The sequence below is a fragment of the Olea europaea genome, unplaced genomic scaffold (assembly GCF_002742605.1).
Source record: "Olea europaea var. sylvestris unplaced genomic scaffold, O_europaea_v1 scaffold1638, whole genome shotgun sequence".
In the NCBI taxonomy this organism is placed as follows: Eukaryota; Viridiplantae; Streptophyta; class Magnoliopsida; order Lamiales; family Oleaceae; genus Olea; species Olea europaea.
Genome location: NW_019234030.1, coordinates 3,610 through 21,739, shown reverse-complemented (window position 1 = coordinate 21,739; position 18,130 = coordinate 3,610). Strand labels below are relative to the sequence as shown.

The window sequence follows — 18,130 nt, the reverse complement described above, 5'->3', positions numbered from 1 at the left end:
TCTGAAACTTTATTCGTAGCAAATATTATCACCGAATGTCTAGGATCTCTTTGTATCCGATTTGGTATAATAGACTACTACTCAACTTAGAAGAGGCGAGAAAAATCTGGAAAAAAAAGTGTGTGGTGCTGGTGGCTCAAGATTGTGTTGGATGTCGGCTGGAGTTCATCTAAATTTTGAAGAGGAAAATGACTTTTGATAGATTATGTTAGTCTTGAGATTATTATATATATATTAGGATGATTGGATGATGATAATAATAATAATATATCTGTATTAGAAATTGACAAAAATACTCACAAATAAAACTATTGAATTTTACATATTTGGATGAATTTTCAAAAAAAAAATTCATTTTTTCATTTTTTTTATTTTTATATATTTTTTCGCCGATCCGGTTTGGTTTTAAACCGCAATTAAAATTCTCAAATCTAAACCAAACCACTTTGACCGGTTTGGTTTGGGTCAAAACCATTTCGTTGACCGGGTCCACGTGACACCAAACCGACGATTTTTAAATGCGATTTCGATTCGATTTTTCGATTTAACAATTTTTGCTTACAGCCCTATATATAACACATTTGAGCACATGGGTCATACACTCTCACTCTCACTCCCTACATCCAAAAGGAATCGTGTCAAAATTTGTGTCTCACTCTCTCTCAACTGCATACATTTACCGCCACAATAAAAAATGTGTTTATTATCCAAGTGGGTCCTAAGAGTTCACGTGACCCACAACTTTTTGAGTTTTATTTTTCTTTTTCCTTTTTGGATAAGTCTTGTTTTGTATTGATTGAAATTTAAATTTTAATCTAAATCAAATTAATAATTAATTTTAATAATATATTTCATGGAATTCTTAACTTTAATTTTAATTTTTATCAAAATATACTAAAAATCTGATTTTAATCCCTATCAAACAGGAAAAAATCACAATAATTTTTTTCTTCTCTTACTCTCTCCCTTACATCTTTTACCAAAACCTTAACCCTTCTAAATTTTTAATATTTGTTTATAATTTTCCTACAAATTATCACATCTACTACAAATTTTCACTTTTCAATCAAATTTTCAATTAATCAGAACTTAAATTTGCATTTTCTCCTATCCTATTTTTGTATATAGAATGTGTTTAAACTGATTATATTCAATTTAACTTATATTTAACGAATTGTATTTATTTGATTCAATATTGATTATATATTTTTTTCGATTACTTAAATTGATTGTTTGTATTAAATACACTATAAATTTTTTAAACGTATATAAGAATTTTCTTGTAAAGAACAAAATATTAATAAAATGACTGTCAAAAAAAAAAGAATGAAATTGATGAGCAAAATATTAATGAAAAAATATTTTTTAAATGTAAGTCTGTATTTTCTCAGGTCAAATATAAATCATTTAAATATTAATAACAAAGTGTTCGATTTGTACAGAGTTTGATTATGCACCCTAATTAAAAAAATTTGCGTTCGCCTCGAAATGTGTAGTCAACTTTCTACAACTGTAGGAAATTTTTATGTCAATCCATGTCATTGTGTGCCGAAGAATTGTGAATAAGATTCAACAGTGCAAGGACCTAGAATTGTGAATAAGATTCAAGTAGCCAGCTCCAATAAGAAAAACAGCTGTTTCGCGTGGGTTAGTCGCTAACAATTAAAAAAGGATCAGACGATTGTGTAAGGGAAAAACCTCTTGAGACAAAGTCTCAAAAGGGGCGTTTTTATTGGCGATGACTTTACAATTGGAAAATAAAAACAGAATGCCTCCAAGGGGCGCAAGCACACGAGTTACTGTAAAAAAAGTGTTTAAATCTAAACTAAGAAATTAAAAGTTACATATTCTCTGTTTGAGAGTATTTGATTCGGGGTCTTTTGCTCTATATCTTTTCTTCCTTTTATACTTTCTGGATGATCTCTTTGTGATCAACCGCTTAAAAACTGTTTGATCGCTCTATAACTGCCCACTTTCCTTGTAGTGGCTAACTTGTCATGAAACTGTCTTCTCTAACTGCTACCATTACTTTTGTCGTTCAACCGTCTTCAATTGAATTCCTTGAATCATGGGACGTGGTAAGACTACCCAATAACTGCTTTATTAACTGCACCATAACATCTTATGTTTGCTAAAATGTTGGGCGACTCGAATGTTTGGACGAGAGCCGGGTCACAGCTCTGGGTGACTGCATGACAATTCATTCGCTCAAATCTTGGGCGACTTGCAACCTTGGGCGATGGTATTACCACGTTCATGGGCTTCCCTATTTGGGCCTTTATCCTGTATTGCCTTATGGATTCGTTCTTTGTGCTATTTGATTTTTGGGGATCTTCCAGTTGGGCTTCATTCCCTGGGCTATTCGACTTGGGCTGAACTTTTTGTGTATCAACAATTACCCCCCAATATGACAGAATTAATACCAATTATTAATTTTTGTCATATTCACTTTGTATTTCCCAGCAACATTCGAAATTCTCAAGAATTTCAATCATTGTTTTCTTCCATAGCTTGAAAAGGTGTAACGTTTGCAAACCCTTATAACCCCCCAATACGCTATTTCATTGCACCATTAAATCACGCCTCATTTTTTCGCGCCTTTCTCGCAATATTACTGTTCATCTCCTTACTTCTCTGCTACGTAACTCTGAAAAACTCTATTTCGTCCCTAATGGCTGCCTCACAATCCCAGTTTGGTGACTCCTTCAGTTTTGAAGACTTTCAGAAACTCCTTACTTGGCCATATATAACTCCAAACTTCCATGCACCGGCCAATGTCGAACTCAATGAGTTCTATCTAGGTCCTTCATTCAACAATGCCGAGGCCATCGAACAAGCGGCGGTCGGTCAGCTGTTCCTTTGTACTCAGGGCCCTCTGTTTCTAAATTCTTTGCCGCTAGGGCTACTTCGCGAAAGAAGTATTTGCACTTGGCCTAAATCTGATGTCGTTTTTCGTAGATGACATGCTCGCCTTGTGGACCATGGTCCTACTAAGGCAATTTTTGATAATGCTAGGATTTCTGATTTGTTAGAAATCTCTTTTCAACCCCCTATTTTTGACCCAGTACTTTTTCCAATCACTTTAAGTTTTTGGTCTTCTGAGTATAATCCTTTTGTTTTTCCTCTTGGTCCCATGTCCATTACCTTAAGGGATGTTGGGGCCCTAGTAAATCTGCCACCTTTGGGCGATACCTTTTTCCTGGCATTTTGATTTCTGGTGTCGCCCCAAAATTTGGTAAAGGCCTCACCGAGTCTTATTCAAGCCTGCAAACCCTTCATAACCACTCGAGCGCTGAGCCTTCCCATACTGAGCAAGTGGCCTTTCTTCTGATTTGACTTTGTAAATACATTTTGTGTGTGCCAAGCATAAAGCCCTCCCTGAACTATTTACCCATAGCGCAGGAATTGGCGCGTGGTAGGCCTCTGAATTTATGTTCTTTCTTTTTAGCTACCCTCTATAGAGGTATGGCTTCTATTCAATCCTAATTGAAGAATGGTGCATCTCCCACTAGTAGTGGGCCTCTTTGGTTCACTCAAATGTGGTTGAGAGTTTATTTTCCATCGCTTGGTGCTCCATCTTTTTCCAATCCTTCTGCTAGCTGCTATGGGCTAGCCATTGAGCCCCTGACTCCTGTATATATGTCCAGAAGGGACATTTTTTCATTCTTTTATACTTTGGATTCAATCCCTTCCTTCTTTCCTTTTCTTCCCTTTTGACCCCAGATTATGTTCAATCTTCATCCACTCTGGATAATGCGAACACTTCCTTGTTTGGGGATTCAGTTTTTGACTGGGAGGGAGTTGTTTCATGATATTTTGACTGGGACCAATGCCAAGGCTGGGGTAGAAATATATGCTCCACAATTTTTTGCTCGCCAACTTGGTTTTGGCCAAACTTGGCCCGTTCCCTCTTACTATTCAACGAATTTGATAGACCACTTCCACACCACTAATAAGGCGAAGGCAGAGGCTCTAAATACTCGCAATCTTCTTTTGACGAGCAACTTTTCATTAGCCCCCTTCAATCCTAGCCGTGCCATCCATCCCCTTTTTGAACGACTTTGGCCGTCAGTGAAGCACAGATTGTTTGCGACTGATACTAATTGTGCTTTCCATTCACTAGACCAGTCAAACAGTTCTTCCACCTCTCCTGTTTTGGTCACTCCTGTGTCCATTAGGAGTCCCTCTTCTTCTACTCGTGCTAAACAATCTGCTCGTCCATCGACTTCTCTTCTTACCAAGCCCACTGCAGCTAAAAGTGCCCCAAGCTACAAACGGCCAGCCTCAGCATCTCCCATTTTGGAGGATGATGATGATGATACGCCTCTCATCGTCAAGAGGAAGGTAATTAAATTGGTTTACTCATAAGCATACATTTCTATACCTGAGACCTTTCCATGTGCTGATAGTTTATTTGGACTTCTCAGAAAAGTTCAACCTCTCCCTTGAAGGCTTTGGTGTTGGTAGCTCCTGCTCCATCATCTTCTGCTAGGGTTGCTTCGTCCAAACTAGCTGATGAAAGGACTACGCTTAAAGAGAAATCTTCAGTCCTAGAATCTTCATCACAACCAATGGACGAGCCACCTTCTTTCCAGGGAGTTGACCCCCCAAACGTCAAAGCAGAAGGTAATTTATTTTTTGATGCTTTACCTTTGCTTGTGCTATTGTGTTGATTTGTTGCCTTTTGAGTTCTGCAGATGTTCCTGAGAGTCTGCCCGTTGCGGCAAGGTCTTCTCGTTTAAACAAGGGGAAGTCCTTACGAATGGTAGAGCCACAGGTGGCAGATTTAGCTGGGGATATGCCATCTTCCAAGATTGCTGATGAGGTAATCTTTGCTTCACCTTTACCTCCATTTTGTTTAGTGTAGTGGAAACCTTCAATATTGATGATTTTCTTTGCAGGATGCTGATAAAATTGTGCGTTCCATTCAAGACTTGTCCGCTTCCTGGGGATAAGTCAAAACATCTCACCCTGCTTCAACCAGTTGTCCTTCTGCTTCTTCAGAGGACGGTATGAAGTTCCTGAAGCAGTTGATATTTGAGTATGTGTCCTTCATGGATATGAACATCGGTAAGGCTAGTACTGCCAGGCATAAGGATAAGTTTGAGCATTTGAATGCGAAATTGGAGCAAGCACTGACAATTCCGTCGCTCAATCTTTCTGCTGATTTTAAAGCGATGTTGAAAGTTATCCATTCCGAGGTCTTTTCCTTACTGGCCAAGAATGTTGAACTGAAAGCTAAAGGTACTCAATATCTTCGCGCCGTATCTGAAAAAGAGTTTTTGCTTCTAGAGATCAACAAAGCTGAGGACGAGTTGAAAGAAATCTCTTCCGAAGTCATGATTGAAGACTCTTTGATGACTAGTTTGGCTGCTCAGATAAAGGAGCTTCAAGCCAAGATGGACGACTGTAAGGCAAGAATGGCTGCTAAAAAGCGTAATGCCTCCCAAGGAACTGAGCGAACTAAGTCTTTGGTCGAGCAGTACAAGAAGTTGGAAGTCGATGATGATGTTGTGGCTAAATTGAACATCACTTCTTCTCAGCAGAACAGGACTGGGAGAAACTTAGGGAAATAATTCATTTGGTATGGGGCAAATTGTAATTAAGACATATAATGCCTTAACTTTTTCTTTTTATAATTTCGTATTGACTTTCCCTTTGTAACATTATACTGATATAACAGCAGCCATCATTGTTAATGAATAACTATTTTAGCCTCTTATGTATTTATTAACGTTTGTTTTTTAATCGTCAATTGATCAGGCATTTAACTGCTTTATACTAAAATTTTTGCATATTATTTTTTTTCTTGATATCTCTGCCCGACTTTGGGCCACTTAATCCCATTTACTAGACACGAATATGGCTGCTCATATTCTGTGTTTTCACCTTCACCCCACTATAAATGCACATTATATTCTATCTTTTCACATTCACCTCCCTGTAAATGCACGTATACTTCATACTTTCCATCTTAATTTCTATTTTCTTCTTCAAAAAATCAATTTGCTGCCATTGCTTGGCATTTTTGACAATCAATCAAAAGCTTTCGTTTTCCATGGAAATGGATCATCTGATCTGCCCACTTTGCCATCTTTCTTGATGTCACCTTTAGTATGGGAGATATAGGAAATATTCTTTGGCCAGCAGCAAAGTTCTTCCTATCGTCTCCGTTTCTACAAGGAGTTCAATGATGGAAGACAATTTTTGGGTGCTTGCAGGCCACCTTACTTGCTGAGAGTGCTTCTCAGCCTCCTTGCCTGTCGTTACAGCGATGCATTTAGGAAGGCGATGTGAGGGTGCTTCATCTTCCTTTTTGCTTGCTGAGAGTGCTTCTCGATCTCTCTGCTTGCCTCTGCAGCAGTGCGATCAGGATGGCGATCAAGACCAGTACACTCTTTTACACGACGATCGACCGGGAGATTAGTTTGCTCTTAATCGTAGTTTATAAAGCATTTAGCATCTTGTATTTCGCAGTTTTTGTAATGAACATTTGATAATAAAGGAATTTATTTGAACGTACTTCACTCTGGCTCATTTTACTCTGCGATCGTCCAATGCGATTTGGTTACACTTTTATTTGTTCACTTTCCCATAAGGAAGGAACATACTTTTTCAAATATTTTCCATTAATGAACCTCATGTGTTTGGTGCCGTCTAAATCTTCCAAATGGTAGATTCAGCCATGATCGTCCTGACTTCTTTTAAACTTACACATTTTAGCAGTATTCCATCAGAGCATTTCTTGAACAACTCTTCATCTATCAATGCATAGTTTAGCAAGCGCAACTTCATTTTTCTACTATCTCTTTTATTAGGTTCTTTAAGGAACTCCTTAATCTCTGCCCTCCAATCCATTGCATCTCCATCTTGTATGTAATGATGTTCAATCATTCTCGCCCTTCTTTGGATCACGGGCAATATTGTTCCATATTCACAAGTAGACTTCCAATTTAAAACCTTCGAGTATCCTGAGGCCATCTAGGCCAACTCATTTGCTACGTCATTGTATATCCTATTAACGCAATGAAGTTCTACTTGATCGAATTCTTCTAATAACTCTTGGATAATTTCATATTGACTCATGATGGAATCACTTTGGCATTTAAAATCACCAAGCAGTTGGTGAATTACCAATTGAGAATGCCTCTAATGTTTACGTTTTTTTACCCCCATATCTATCATTAGTTCAGGCCCATGATTAAGGCTTCATATTCGGCCTGATTGTTGGTGCACATCCTATCCAAAGTGAATGCAAACTTGTAGCAAATCCCTAAAGGATTTATCAATGCTACTCCTACTCCTGCACCTTTAGAGGTTTTTGACCCATCGAAATACAACACCCAAGGTTTTAGCTCGAACGAATTGATTTCTAATTCAATTTCTTCAGGCATGTCAAGGCATGGATGATCGGCTAGAAAGTTAGCCAAAGCCTGATCTTTGACCGCCTTTTGGGGTATGTATTATATTTTGAATTCTGATAAAGTTAACGTCCAAAGGCCTACCCTTTTGTGTAAAATAGGGCGAGAGAACATATACTTAATCAAATTTACTCTAGAAATCAAATAAACGGTTACGGGCTGTAAATAAGCCCTTAATTTTGTACATGTGAAATATAATGTAAGACATAATTTTTCGATAGCTGAGTAATTATATTCACATTTTGTTAACCGTCTACTCAAGTAGTAAATTGCCCTCTCTTCATCAAATTGGTCTTCTTGCGCGACCATTCCAGTTATTGATTCTTTTTCAGTCGAGACATACACTTTCATTGGTCGTCCTTAGATTGGTGACACCAACACTGGTGGACTTGATAAATACGTCTTCAGCCTTTCAAAAGCCTTTTGATGTTCTTCTTTCCAAATGAATTCATCCTGATTTTTCAGTTTTAAAAGAGGCGAAAAGATTTTAGTTCGCCCTGCACAGTTAGAAATAAAGCGTCTTAAAAAGTTTACTTGGCCTAGAAACCTTTGCAATTCTTTTTTGTTGCTAGGTGGTTTGGCCTCTAAAATGGCCTTCGCTTTATTTTTATCAAGTTCAATCCCTCTTTTGTATACCAAGAAACCAAGAAAGTTCCATACATTAATACCAAATGCACATTTCAAGGGATTCAACTTTAGCTTATACTGCTTCATTCGCTCAAATGAACATCTTAACTGTTCGAAATGGTCCTCTTCTTTAATGGATTTGACTACTATATTATCTACATACACTTCTACAACTTGCCTATCATATCATGAAAAATTAAATTCATTGCCCTTTGATAAGTTGCTCCTGCATTTTTCAGGCCGAAAGGCATGACAACCCATTCAAAACATCCTAGAGACCCAGGGCATCTAAAGGCAGTTTTGTGTATGTCTTCCTCAGCTATATAAATTTGATTGTATCCTGAATACCCATCCATGAAAGAATACATGACGTGTCCGGCGGTTAAGTCTACTAAAGAATCTACCGTGGGCATTGGATACTCATCTTTGGGTGTGGCTATATTTAAATTCCTAAAGTCTATGCACACCCTTAGTTTACCGTTCTTTTTTAGTACTGGCACGATATTGGACAACCATTCGACATACCTGGCCGTTCTAATAAAGCCTGAATCGTTCTATCTCTTTCTTAATCTCAGGCAGTACATTGGGAGCAAAACGTCTGGGAGGCTGCCTATGAGGTTTAAAATTAGACTTAGTTGGTAATCTATGTTCCACCAAGTCTCTATCTAAACCAGGCATTTGTTCATATTCCCAAGCAAAACAATCTTTATACTCCTTTAACAAAGCGATTAATTTATCACGAACCTCTTGATCGAGCATTTGACTGATAAATGTTGGACGGTCTTCTCCTTCATCGCTAATATTTACTTTAATCAGAGGGTCTTGTGCTTGAGCGTATCCGGGCTTGATGATCTGCATTACTTCATCGTCCAGCTCCCTTGTAAGCACTTCTTCTTCTAAACAATCTACCTTGTTGACTTCTCGGCCAATACTCTGTTCCAATTCGAATACTGCTAATTTGTTTTTCAACGCTTTCAGGGCTGCCTCTTCTTTCATCTTGTCCTTGCATTGTTTATTGAAAGCCATTAATTTGGCTTTGAAGGCCTGAATATCGGTCATTTGCTCTTGTTGCTTAGAACTCATTCAAGACTGCTTAATTATTCTTTTGCCAATTACTAGCTCTTCTAGGGTCACTATATTTGGCCTCATCTGACTGAACATTTCAGTGAGTGCGTCCACTGAAAATGGTTCTTTGCTCTGCGAGACAATTTGAGTTTCTTCCCCATCTTGTACTACCCTGACAGGTCCATAGTTTCCTTCGTACATGAACTTTTCCACTGAGTTTGCTTCTGCGACAAAAGGCCTATGATCGGCCTGCACAACCTCTGCTTCACCCTTGTTATTCCAAAAAAACTAGGCATTGATGGAGCGATGAGGATATACAGCGACTTCCGTGTATCCAATCTCTTCCTAGTAACACATTGTAACTAGTAGGACCATCTATTACAAAGAAGACTGTGGTCCTAGTAGTTGTACCTATAGTTACGTCCAATAGCATAACTCCCTTAGCTGCAGTTGCTCCTCCATTGAAACTTGTAAGGATGACTTCTGTTGGAATCATATCCCCTTTTATCTTTGCAAATTTCCTCATCATCCTAGATGGAATGGTGTTTATAGCTGCTCCATTATCGACAAGCACTTTTGCCACAGGTATGCCGTTAACTAGAGTTTTAACGTACAACGGCCTCAAGTGTTTAGTCAATTTCATGGCTGGCCGTTTAAAAATAACCTTTTCGGCAGCCTCTATTTCTACTTTGTCCTCTGTTAAGTTATCCTTTTGTGATAAGTCAACATGCAGCATATCGCACTGAGCCTCTATCTCCTGAATTCCCTTTTTACTGTTTTCTGATGCTTCCTCTTCAGTTACCCAACTTGTGGGAGAAGTCATTATTCTTGGTGGCGATCCATACTTTTCAGAACGAGGCACTCTCTTCTTCCTTTTGAGCATCCCGTATAGCACGTAAAAATCGAAAGAACGCCCAGATGGTTCTCCCAATAAGTCTACTTCACGAACTCCCTCTCGATGTAGTTGCTTCAACAGAGTATTGTGCGATACTCCTCTTCTTCTCCTTTCTGCTTCCAGATCGATTTTCTCTTCAATGTCTGTCATACCATCATCTTCCTCACCATTGTAGGCCTCTCTAGAAGTCTGGCATTCTTCATATTCCAACACGCATGCTTCTCCTTCGTTATCCTCTATTTCTTCTTCTTCTTTCTCTTTATTCTTCAACTCATTGGCTAGTAAATAGTTATTAGCCACAACAGGAGGTAACGTACCGAACTGAATAGTAAGGGGCTGATCTGGATCTTCTTCATCCTTTTTGTCTCGCTCAAACTTCGATCTCCCAGAAGAAGTTTCTGGCAACTCTTTCATTGATTCATTTGTACCAGTCTCTTTACTATCTTTTAGAACATTTTGATTGGCTATCTTGAGTAATTTACGCACCTTAGGACGTGTCACTCCCTGTTGTTGTCTCATCATTCGTCCATAATTTCGTTGAAAATGCCTTTGTTGGGTTCTAGTCATCTCGTCGAAGGGTATTGCCTTTTCTGCATTATACTGAAACGAATGCCATACATTTGGTCGGCGAGGTTGCGGTCTGAATATTCTCCCATTATCTACTGGCCTAAACTGCTTCTCAAAAGGTGGTTCCTTATAGAACGATGTACCTCGCCCTCTATCAGGCTGAGCGTTTAGGAGGAGAGTAGGGCGATGGGAATGCTGTCATATCCCTGGTTTCTCCGTATTCCCACTCACTTCTCTTTTACATCTTGCACACAAGACGTCTTCATCCTTCTTTGGCTCCTTCCCTTTAATACGCTCAAAGACATTGGGATGTGGTCCAGGGTCTTCTTCTCCATCATCTATAATCAATTTGAATTTTGGCAAATTGTTTTTGAAATCAGACGTCACCATATTCACTCCAAGTAGCTGTGGAAAAGGATTTTCATCCACTGCCATCTTCTTCTTATCATCAAACGTAATTCGTCCTGATTCAATAGCATCCTGTAACACATGGCGAAAAATCAAGTAATTGTTAGTCAAATGTGACCATGCATTATGTCACTTACAATATTTTTTACCCTTAATTTGTTCAGGGTTTGGCAATTTATGCTTATTGCTCAGCTTTATCTGCTTATCCTTATATAATTTATCAAATATAAGGTCAGCTTTGGTTACATCGAACGAGAACGTTCTAGCTTTTACGTTTTCATCTTTCATAGGCTTATCCTTGCCCGATGGTCTAGGCTTAGCCATTAGAGGACAAGTATACGTGTCTCCTTTGACTAATTCGGCCAAACACATTTCGGTTTGATCGTATGACTCGTTATTGATGGCATGAATATCAAAGTTTGGGTCTCTATAATAAGTCCCCTTGCTAGAATTTTTTATCTGCTCTTCTTCTCTTATCAATCATTCATACCTAATCATGTTCGCATTCAATTGGAAAAGATTAGGAAATTCCTTGTCTTGGAATTTCTTTTTTAAATCAAAGCTCAAACAACCTTGACAAACTCTTTTTCGGGCAGAGGTACAAAACACTTACTTCTTGCTGTCTTGAACCTTTGGAGGAAACCTTCTGCCCATTCGTTTGGCATTTGACGTAGGTTCGCCAAATCGGCCAAAGTAACTTCAGACTCAGTCTTATAAAACTGAGCGTGGAATAATTGTTCCAATTATTGTCATGTTTGGACAGAATTCGCTGGCAAATTGATGGACCAGGAGAAAGCTACTTCTATTAATGAACTAGGAAAAAGCCTCATTTTATGATAATCAGTTACGTCACCACTTTGCAGTGTGAATCGTCCTATGTGTTCTAGAGTAGACACCTCTCCTAAACCGGTAAACAGTGAGAATTCTGGCACTTTATACCCTCTAGGCCATGGACATGCTTGGTCTATCCAATCAGGATATGGCTTTGTGTAAGTCGGCCTAATGACAGGACGTACCCCAAAAGCCATCTGGTCCTGTACGATTTCCATAATCTGATTCCTCAACATGACGTTGGGGTCATATGGAATCCCTACAGGTTGGTTGACCGGTTGATTTGCTTGAGGCCTGATATTTGGTCCTTGATTAGGAATAAAATTACCATGATTTGGGCCATTGTTACCATTAGCCTGAACATTTATTCCCTCATTAACACGTGGGGTATTCTGCTCGTTATTTAGGATATTATCTCTTACATTTGGATTACCCCCCAAGTTAGGCGTACCACTACTATTACTCTGATTTGGCATTACACCATCTCCTTGGTTTGAAGTAGAGGGACCGAAATGTGGTTCCACCCCTTGACTTGGATTTAGGACTGGGAGATTATGTCCCACAATTGTCCTAGTTTGAAAATGGTTTGCAAGAGGCATAACTGGTTGACAAATTTGGCCTATTAACTTATTCATTATTTCATTCAAAGTATTCAGTTGTTTGGCCATGTTGTCATAATGTACATTCCCATTCTGGGTAAATTTTTCCATATTATGAATATTTCGAAGATTTACCTGTTCAACGACATCTTGTGTGAGTTCTCCAAGTAGCGCACGCATAGTTCGAGGACTCAACTCTGCCATTGATTCAAAACGACTGTCACTGTTTTGATTCTGTCCATCTGTTCGTGGAGAGTTATGCTACTCTTCATATCGCTCGATCATAGACTGAACTCCTCCCTGACTTGCTGCTTCCTTGTTGGATCTTTGAGGCATATTGTTTCACCTTTTGTATCTTCAACACCAAACACCACTGTCCCACTGGGCGTGGCAAATTGTTTCGGGTGGGTTAGTCGCTAACAATTAAAAAGGGATTAGACGATTGTGTAAGGGACAAACCTCTTGAGACAAAGTCCCAAAAAGGGGCGTTTTTATTGGCGATGACTTTACAATTGGAAAATAAATACAGAATGCCTCCAAAGGGCGCAAGTATACGAGTTACTGTAAAAGAAGTGTTTAAATTTAAACTAAGAAATTGAAAGTTACATATTCTCTGTTTGAGAGTGTTTGATTTGGAGTCTTTTGCTCTATGTTTTTTCTTTCTTTTATACTCACTGGATGATCTCTTCGTGATCAACGGCTTAAAAACTGTTTGATCGCTCTATAACTGCCCACTTTCCTTATAGTGGCCAACTTGTCATGAAACCGCCTTCTCTAACTGCTACCATTACTTTTGTCGTTCAACCATCTTCAATTGAATTCCTTGAATCATGGGACGTGGTAGAACTACCCAATAACTGCTTTATTAACTGCACCATAACATCTTATGTTTGCTAAGATGTTGGACGACTTGAATGTTTGAACGAGAGCCGGGTCACAGCTCTGGGCGACGGCATGGCAATTCATTCGCTCAAATCTTGGGCGACTTGCAACCTTGGGCGATGGTATTACCGCGTTCATAGACTTCCTTATTTGGGTCTTTATCCTGTATTGCCTGATTGATTCGTTCTTTGGGCTATTTGATTTTTGAGGATCTTCCAGTTGGGCTTCATTCCTTGGGCAATTCGACTTGGGCTGAACTTTTTGTGTGTCAACAACAGCATTTTATACTAGATATTTCAGTTTACCAAAAAAAAGTTAGGAGAAAGATGTTTGTACCAGCGGAGGGGGGGTGTATCGAACCGTGTCCCCCCACTCACAAACATGTGGGTCCTGTGTGTAATTTAATAATCCGAATCGAGGTCCCATCCAAATGATGTGAGTAGTAAGTAAAAGATTAGGTAAATAATTATATACGTGTAGCACAGTCCACCTTTATAACATATTTTCATTTTAGTGATAATAACTTCAATTCTAAGCCAACATCTATTTGGAGCAACAAAGAATAAGATTTTACTGGGAGAAAATGTTATAAAAAATTAAAACTAGTGATGAACTGATTTCTTTAATGTTGGAAATAAATGATAAACCTATCCGAAAATTGGATACAAAAAGCAACAAACAAACAAATAAGAAAATAGAATGCAAGAAGATCGAGGCAAGAGTTGAACTCTTTATTTTTAAGACGAATTTGTCCCGCACAAATGTCGACGGTGAATTGACAGTCTTCTCCAACCCACCCACCCCCACTCATAAATAGCAGCTCAAAATGTTGAGCGACAGTGAAGATTTCGACGAGGATGAGCTGTTGCAGATGGCACTGAAAGAGCAAGCACAGCACAATGTCAATTACCAAAAACCCACCAAAACATCTTCCAAGCCCGTCTGAAACTACGTCCAGCCACCTTTCGATCGGGTTTCGGTCCTTGTGAAAAATTCCATCTCAGTTCAGCAATTGAAGAAGGGGATCGCTCACCAGCAGCAGAAGAAGGGGGCAGTGGAAGAGGACGATGATTTGGAGGTGGAAATGCTAAGTATATCTTCTGGAGATGAGGATGATAGTGGGTGAAGACCCAAGTCAAGAAACGAAAGGATGACAATAAAGGGTGGGATGGAGAAGAACCTAATTGCTGGAAGCACGTGGATGAAACTTAGATTTTTTTTTTGTAATTGTGGGCTTTGTAATGGTGGATTTTTGGTTTGAGTTGTGGGTGGGTTGGGGAAGAAGAAGAAGACCACTTTTATTTTTTGATTTTTGATTTTAATACAAAGTTACCATTTTGCCCCTCTAAAAATTGTTAAAATGTGGTCAAAATAATTTCTTTGGTCAACTAATGGAATTTTGGATGAAAACCGTCAAAAAGGGCCACACATGCAACGTTTGAAAATATTAGGGGTGACGTTGCAACAAATCAAAGGTTTGACAAAATTCTGCTCATACTCAGATGATATGCACTCAAATTCAATTATAGAAAGTATTGCTGAGTCGTATAGAAATTCTTCCTATGAATACTTGCCCAAAAAAACCCGAGAGAAAAGGGTAAATAATTCAACACTTCCAAGAAGGCACTCTTTCGAGCAGTTACTTTTCAAAACAATTACAATTCAAACTGTCAAGTTCAACTAGTAAGTATTGTCCGACAATCCTAAACTGAAGCCCAAATGAATATGTAAACAAGCCCATAGAAAATGCGGATTCACTTTTAGAAAATTAAATTAAATTATTCCAAAATTAAGAAGAACAAAACTAACCTTGCTGTTCTGGCAAAGTCTGGATCCTAAGATAGAAGTATTTAACTGTTTATGTACGTCCAACAAACAGGATTCACCTTTACCTGTACTGTACAAGAAATTTACATGTACAAATATCACACCCATATTTATGCTAGCCACTAGCTAGATTACGGTAATTTGATAAGAATCATCAAAAACACGAGACAAACGTGCCACGAACCGCTAATCATGCAGTATCTAAAGACTCAGTTGAATAATTGATATAACATATTCTCTTTTCGAATTTCTGTTTATATTGTTGGATAACTAATGACCCTCTAGATCAAGGAATCACATTTGGAAGTTGAATATCATCAAATGCAATATCTAAAGACTCAGTTGAATAAAGAAGGGGGAATATGAACCAAATTGAACATGTGAAACTTTAATTTTCAGCAATTTGGAATAGCTTAATTTGGCTAAAATTCTGGTTCCCCACCATCTTTGGGCAATGTTTTAGACCAAAAATGATGTCCATATGTAAATTCAATTACAAGAAAGGCTAAAAGGGACACATTCTTAAGGTAAACTACATAGATTGATTTACCTAGATTGATTCATAAATTTCAAGAATTGCAGCCCTAAATTGGAATTTGGAGGTTGGATTTCATCAATTGATCAAGAGATATACAATCATCTAAGAAGAGTTTGAAAATCCATTGTTGGAGTTTGGGTGTCCAAAAACAATAATTGCTTAGATTGTTTTCTTCATTTATTGTATTGATCCAAGTGATTTTAATCCTTTTATTGTTTAATTTCACAATTTAAACGAGCCGGGTCGAGCTGGCTCACGAGCCTAAAGTTTTTGCTCAATCGGGCCGAGCTTTTTTGCGGCTTGCTCAGCCAAAAAAAAAAAAAAAAAACTCGGCTCGAGCTTTTGATCGGGCTTTTGCCGTGCCGAGCCGAGCCGGGCCGGCTCCGGCCCCCCCCCCCCTTTTTTTTTTTTTTTCCTTCTTCTTTCTAAGCTACAACCTTGAAGACAGCGATGCAGCAATTTTGCTGTCAAGGCAGCTCAATTTTTTTTTTTTTTTTTGAAAAAAGCTCGCGAGCTCACGGGTCGACTCGGGCAAAGCTCGTGTCCCCAAAATGGGGCTCGGTCCGAGCCGACTAGTCCGATTACCATCCCTAATTATAAGCATATTTTTCATCCATACATTCTCCATCAATCTACTATTCTAAAATTCATTTTTCCATTAAAATAGGCCCTAATTTATTTTCAATTATTTGATCATTAAAATAAAAAAATATGATTATTATTTATTTTCTATCTCTTGTATGGACATATGACAAATATATTTTTCGTTGTCATCATTACTTTAATTGAAACCCTCCGAGTAAACATGCCAAAAGACGCCCACTCCAAAGCCTGGTTTTTGGCCAATGGTTTTCATAATTCCACCTTCGCACTAGATAAAGTTCAAGAATTCTCTCAATACCTTCTCCATCTACATACTCCCATTCACATTAAGATCACCTCCTTCCGTCGTATTCTAAAGCTTTCACCGCCGGCAAATCGACCACAGGCACAACCCATACTGTACCATGACAGGGGGACAGCATACAGTGATCATGAAACCTAGCCGGAGCGACGACGTTTTGGACGCTGATGAGCAGATCCTGATCACGAACCAGGTCCGAGCACAGTTCGAATCCATGATGCCCAAAAGACCAGCCAAACCAAACCGGAGCGAACCCGATTCAACCTCGTCACTTGTTCCGGATGAAGAAATTCATATTCCTGAGCTGAACAAGCTTAAATATCTTCAATCACAAGTCCGCTCCTTATTTTTTGTTTTTACTTTTAATCATTGGTACAGTTTTCGTTATTTCAATTTGAATTTTTGAATTATTTTCACAGGCAATATTTTCGGGAACGAAAAGTGGGGATGAAGACGACGAGTTTGTGGAGACCCAGTACTACAAAGAGTTGGAATCCATTGATAGACAGCATCACATGGTTCGGTTCATTATTCCTTTCCTTTCTTTGTTGAATTTGCATATGTTGGCATACATACTATTAAATTTGGGGTTTCTGGTTTCTTGGATTGAACAGACGGGAAATGGTTTTATAAAAATGGACATGGAAAAGAGTGAAAATGAAGATGATCTTCAATTACGAGGAAGCCATAGCACTAATGGAGAATTTAAACAGATCATTTTCAAGACTAACCCAGCAACAAATGATTGGATTCCAAGCTTCGAAGATCACCAGGTGATTTAATTGTTAATTCGGTGATAACTTATGCTAAAAAAAGTTGCTTAACTGCTAAAAAGAAAAAGTTTCTTAACTTTTTACAAATTTGAGATTAGTGTTTTGATTATGTTAATCAGGTTGGATTTATTTCGTCGAAGCCAAATCGGAGCGAGAGTTGTTAGGTCGCCGGAAGTAGAAGAAATTATCATACTATGGACTTTATCTTTAGTATTTTAATCTTGTATTATTGGAGCGAGAATTATTATTAGTCATTTCGTGGGAATAAAATATATGGAATTATTGAGTTTTTATGTTTTTATTTTTAAGTGTGACATTGTGCATATCCTCAGTTGTTGAAGTGCGAAAGTTTCATTGGAGGCCCGTCTAACTTACATATTTGTTTCGTGTTGGTAACTTTACTTTATCTTATGTTTGGCTCATGTTTATAGTTTTTATTTAAACATTTCCAGTTAAAAAGTATAAATTATTTATAGTTTAAACTATTTATAAACACTTTCTTATATTTGTTTAATTTGATATATATTTTTGTGAGAGGTTACTCTGAATGATAGACGAGTTTAAAGTCGCCCCTCAGAGCAATGATTAATAAGTGTACTACATTTGGATGGTAATAAATAGTGTCTTTGAAATGTCTTAGACCATTAGTTGATTCTATTTTAAGATGGATTAAAACACGTATACAAAACTATGTTTTGTTTTCGTATGTTTTGATTCAATTTGATTCTTTAGTGGCAGGCCCTTGGAATATCGTTGGTACATCATTTTGTTTTGTTTACCCCGTGTACGTGTA

At 38.2% G+C, this 18,130-nt stretch overlaps 1 protein-coding gene across 1 annotated transcript; it reads left to right on the top strand.

Annotated features, from left to right (window-relative positions):
* Nucleotides 1-16,467: 16,467 nt before the first annotated feature.
* Nucleotides 16,468-17,628, top strand: LOC111377320. Its single transcript, XM_023000396.1, has 4 exons — nt 16,468-16,898; nt 16,984-17,082; nt 17,179-17,337; nt 17,457-17,628. Exons 1-4 carry the CDS (start codon nt 16,668-16,670, stop codon nt 17,499-17,501), a joined length of 534 nt encoding a protein of 177 aa, XP_022856164.1. The 5' UTR covers nt 16,468-16,667; the 3' UTR covers nt 17,502-17,628.
* Nucleotides 17,629-18,130: the final 502 nt, after the last annotated feature.

What these genes read in the sequence shown, in the direction of transcription:
- LOC111377320 (XM_023000396.1), top strand. Translation starts at nt 16,668, where the DNA reads ATGACAGGGGGACAGCATACAGTGATCATGAAACCTAGCCGGAGCGAC. An exon ending in TTAAATATCTTCAATCACAA is followed by an intron (nt 16,899 to 16,983) that starts GTCCGCTCCTTA and finishes TTATTTTCACAG; the next exon opens with GCAATATTTTCGGGAACGAA. An exon ending in TTGATAGACAGCATCACATG is followed by an intron (nt 17,083 to 17,178) that starts GTTCGGTTCATT and finishes TGGATTGAACAG; the next exon opens with ACGGGAAATGGTTTTATAAA.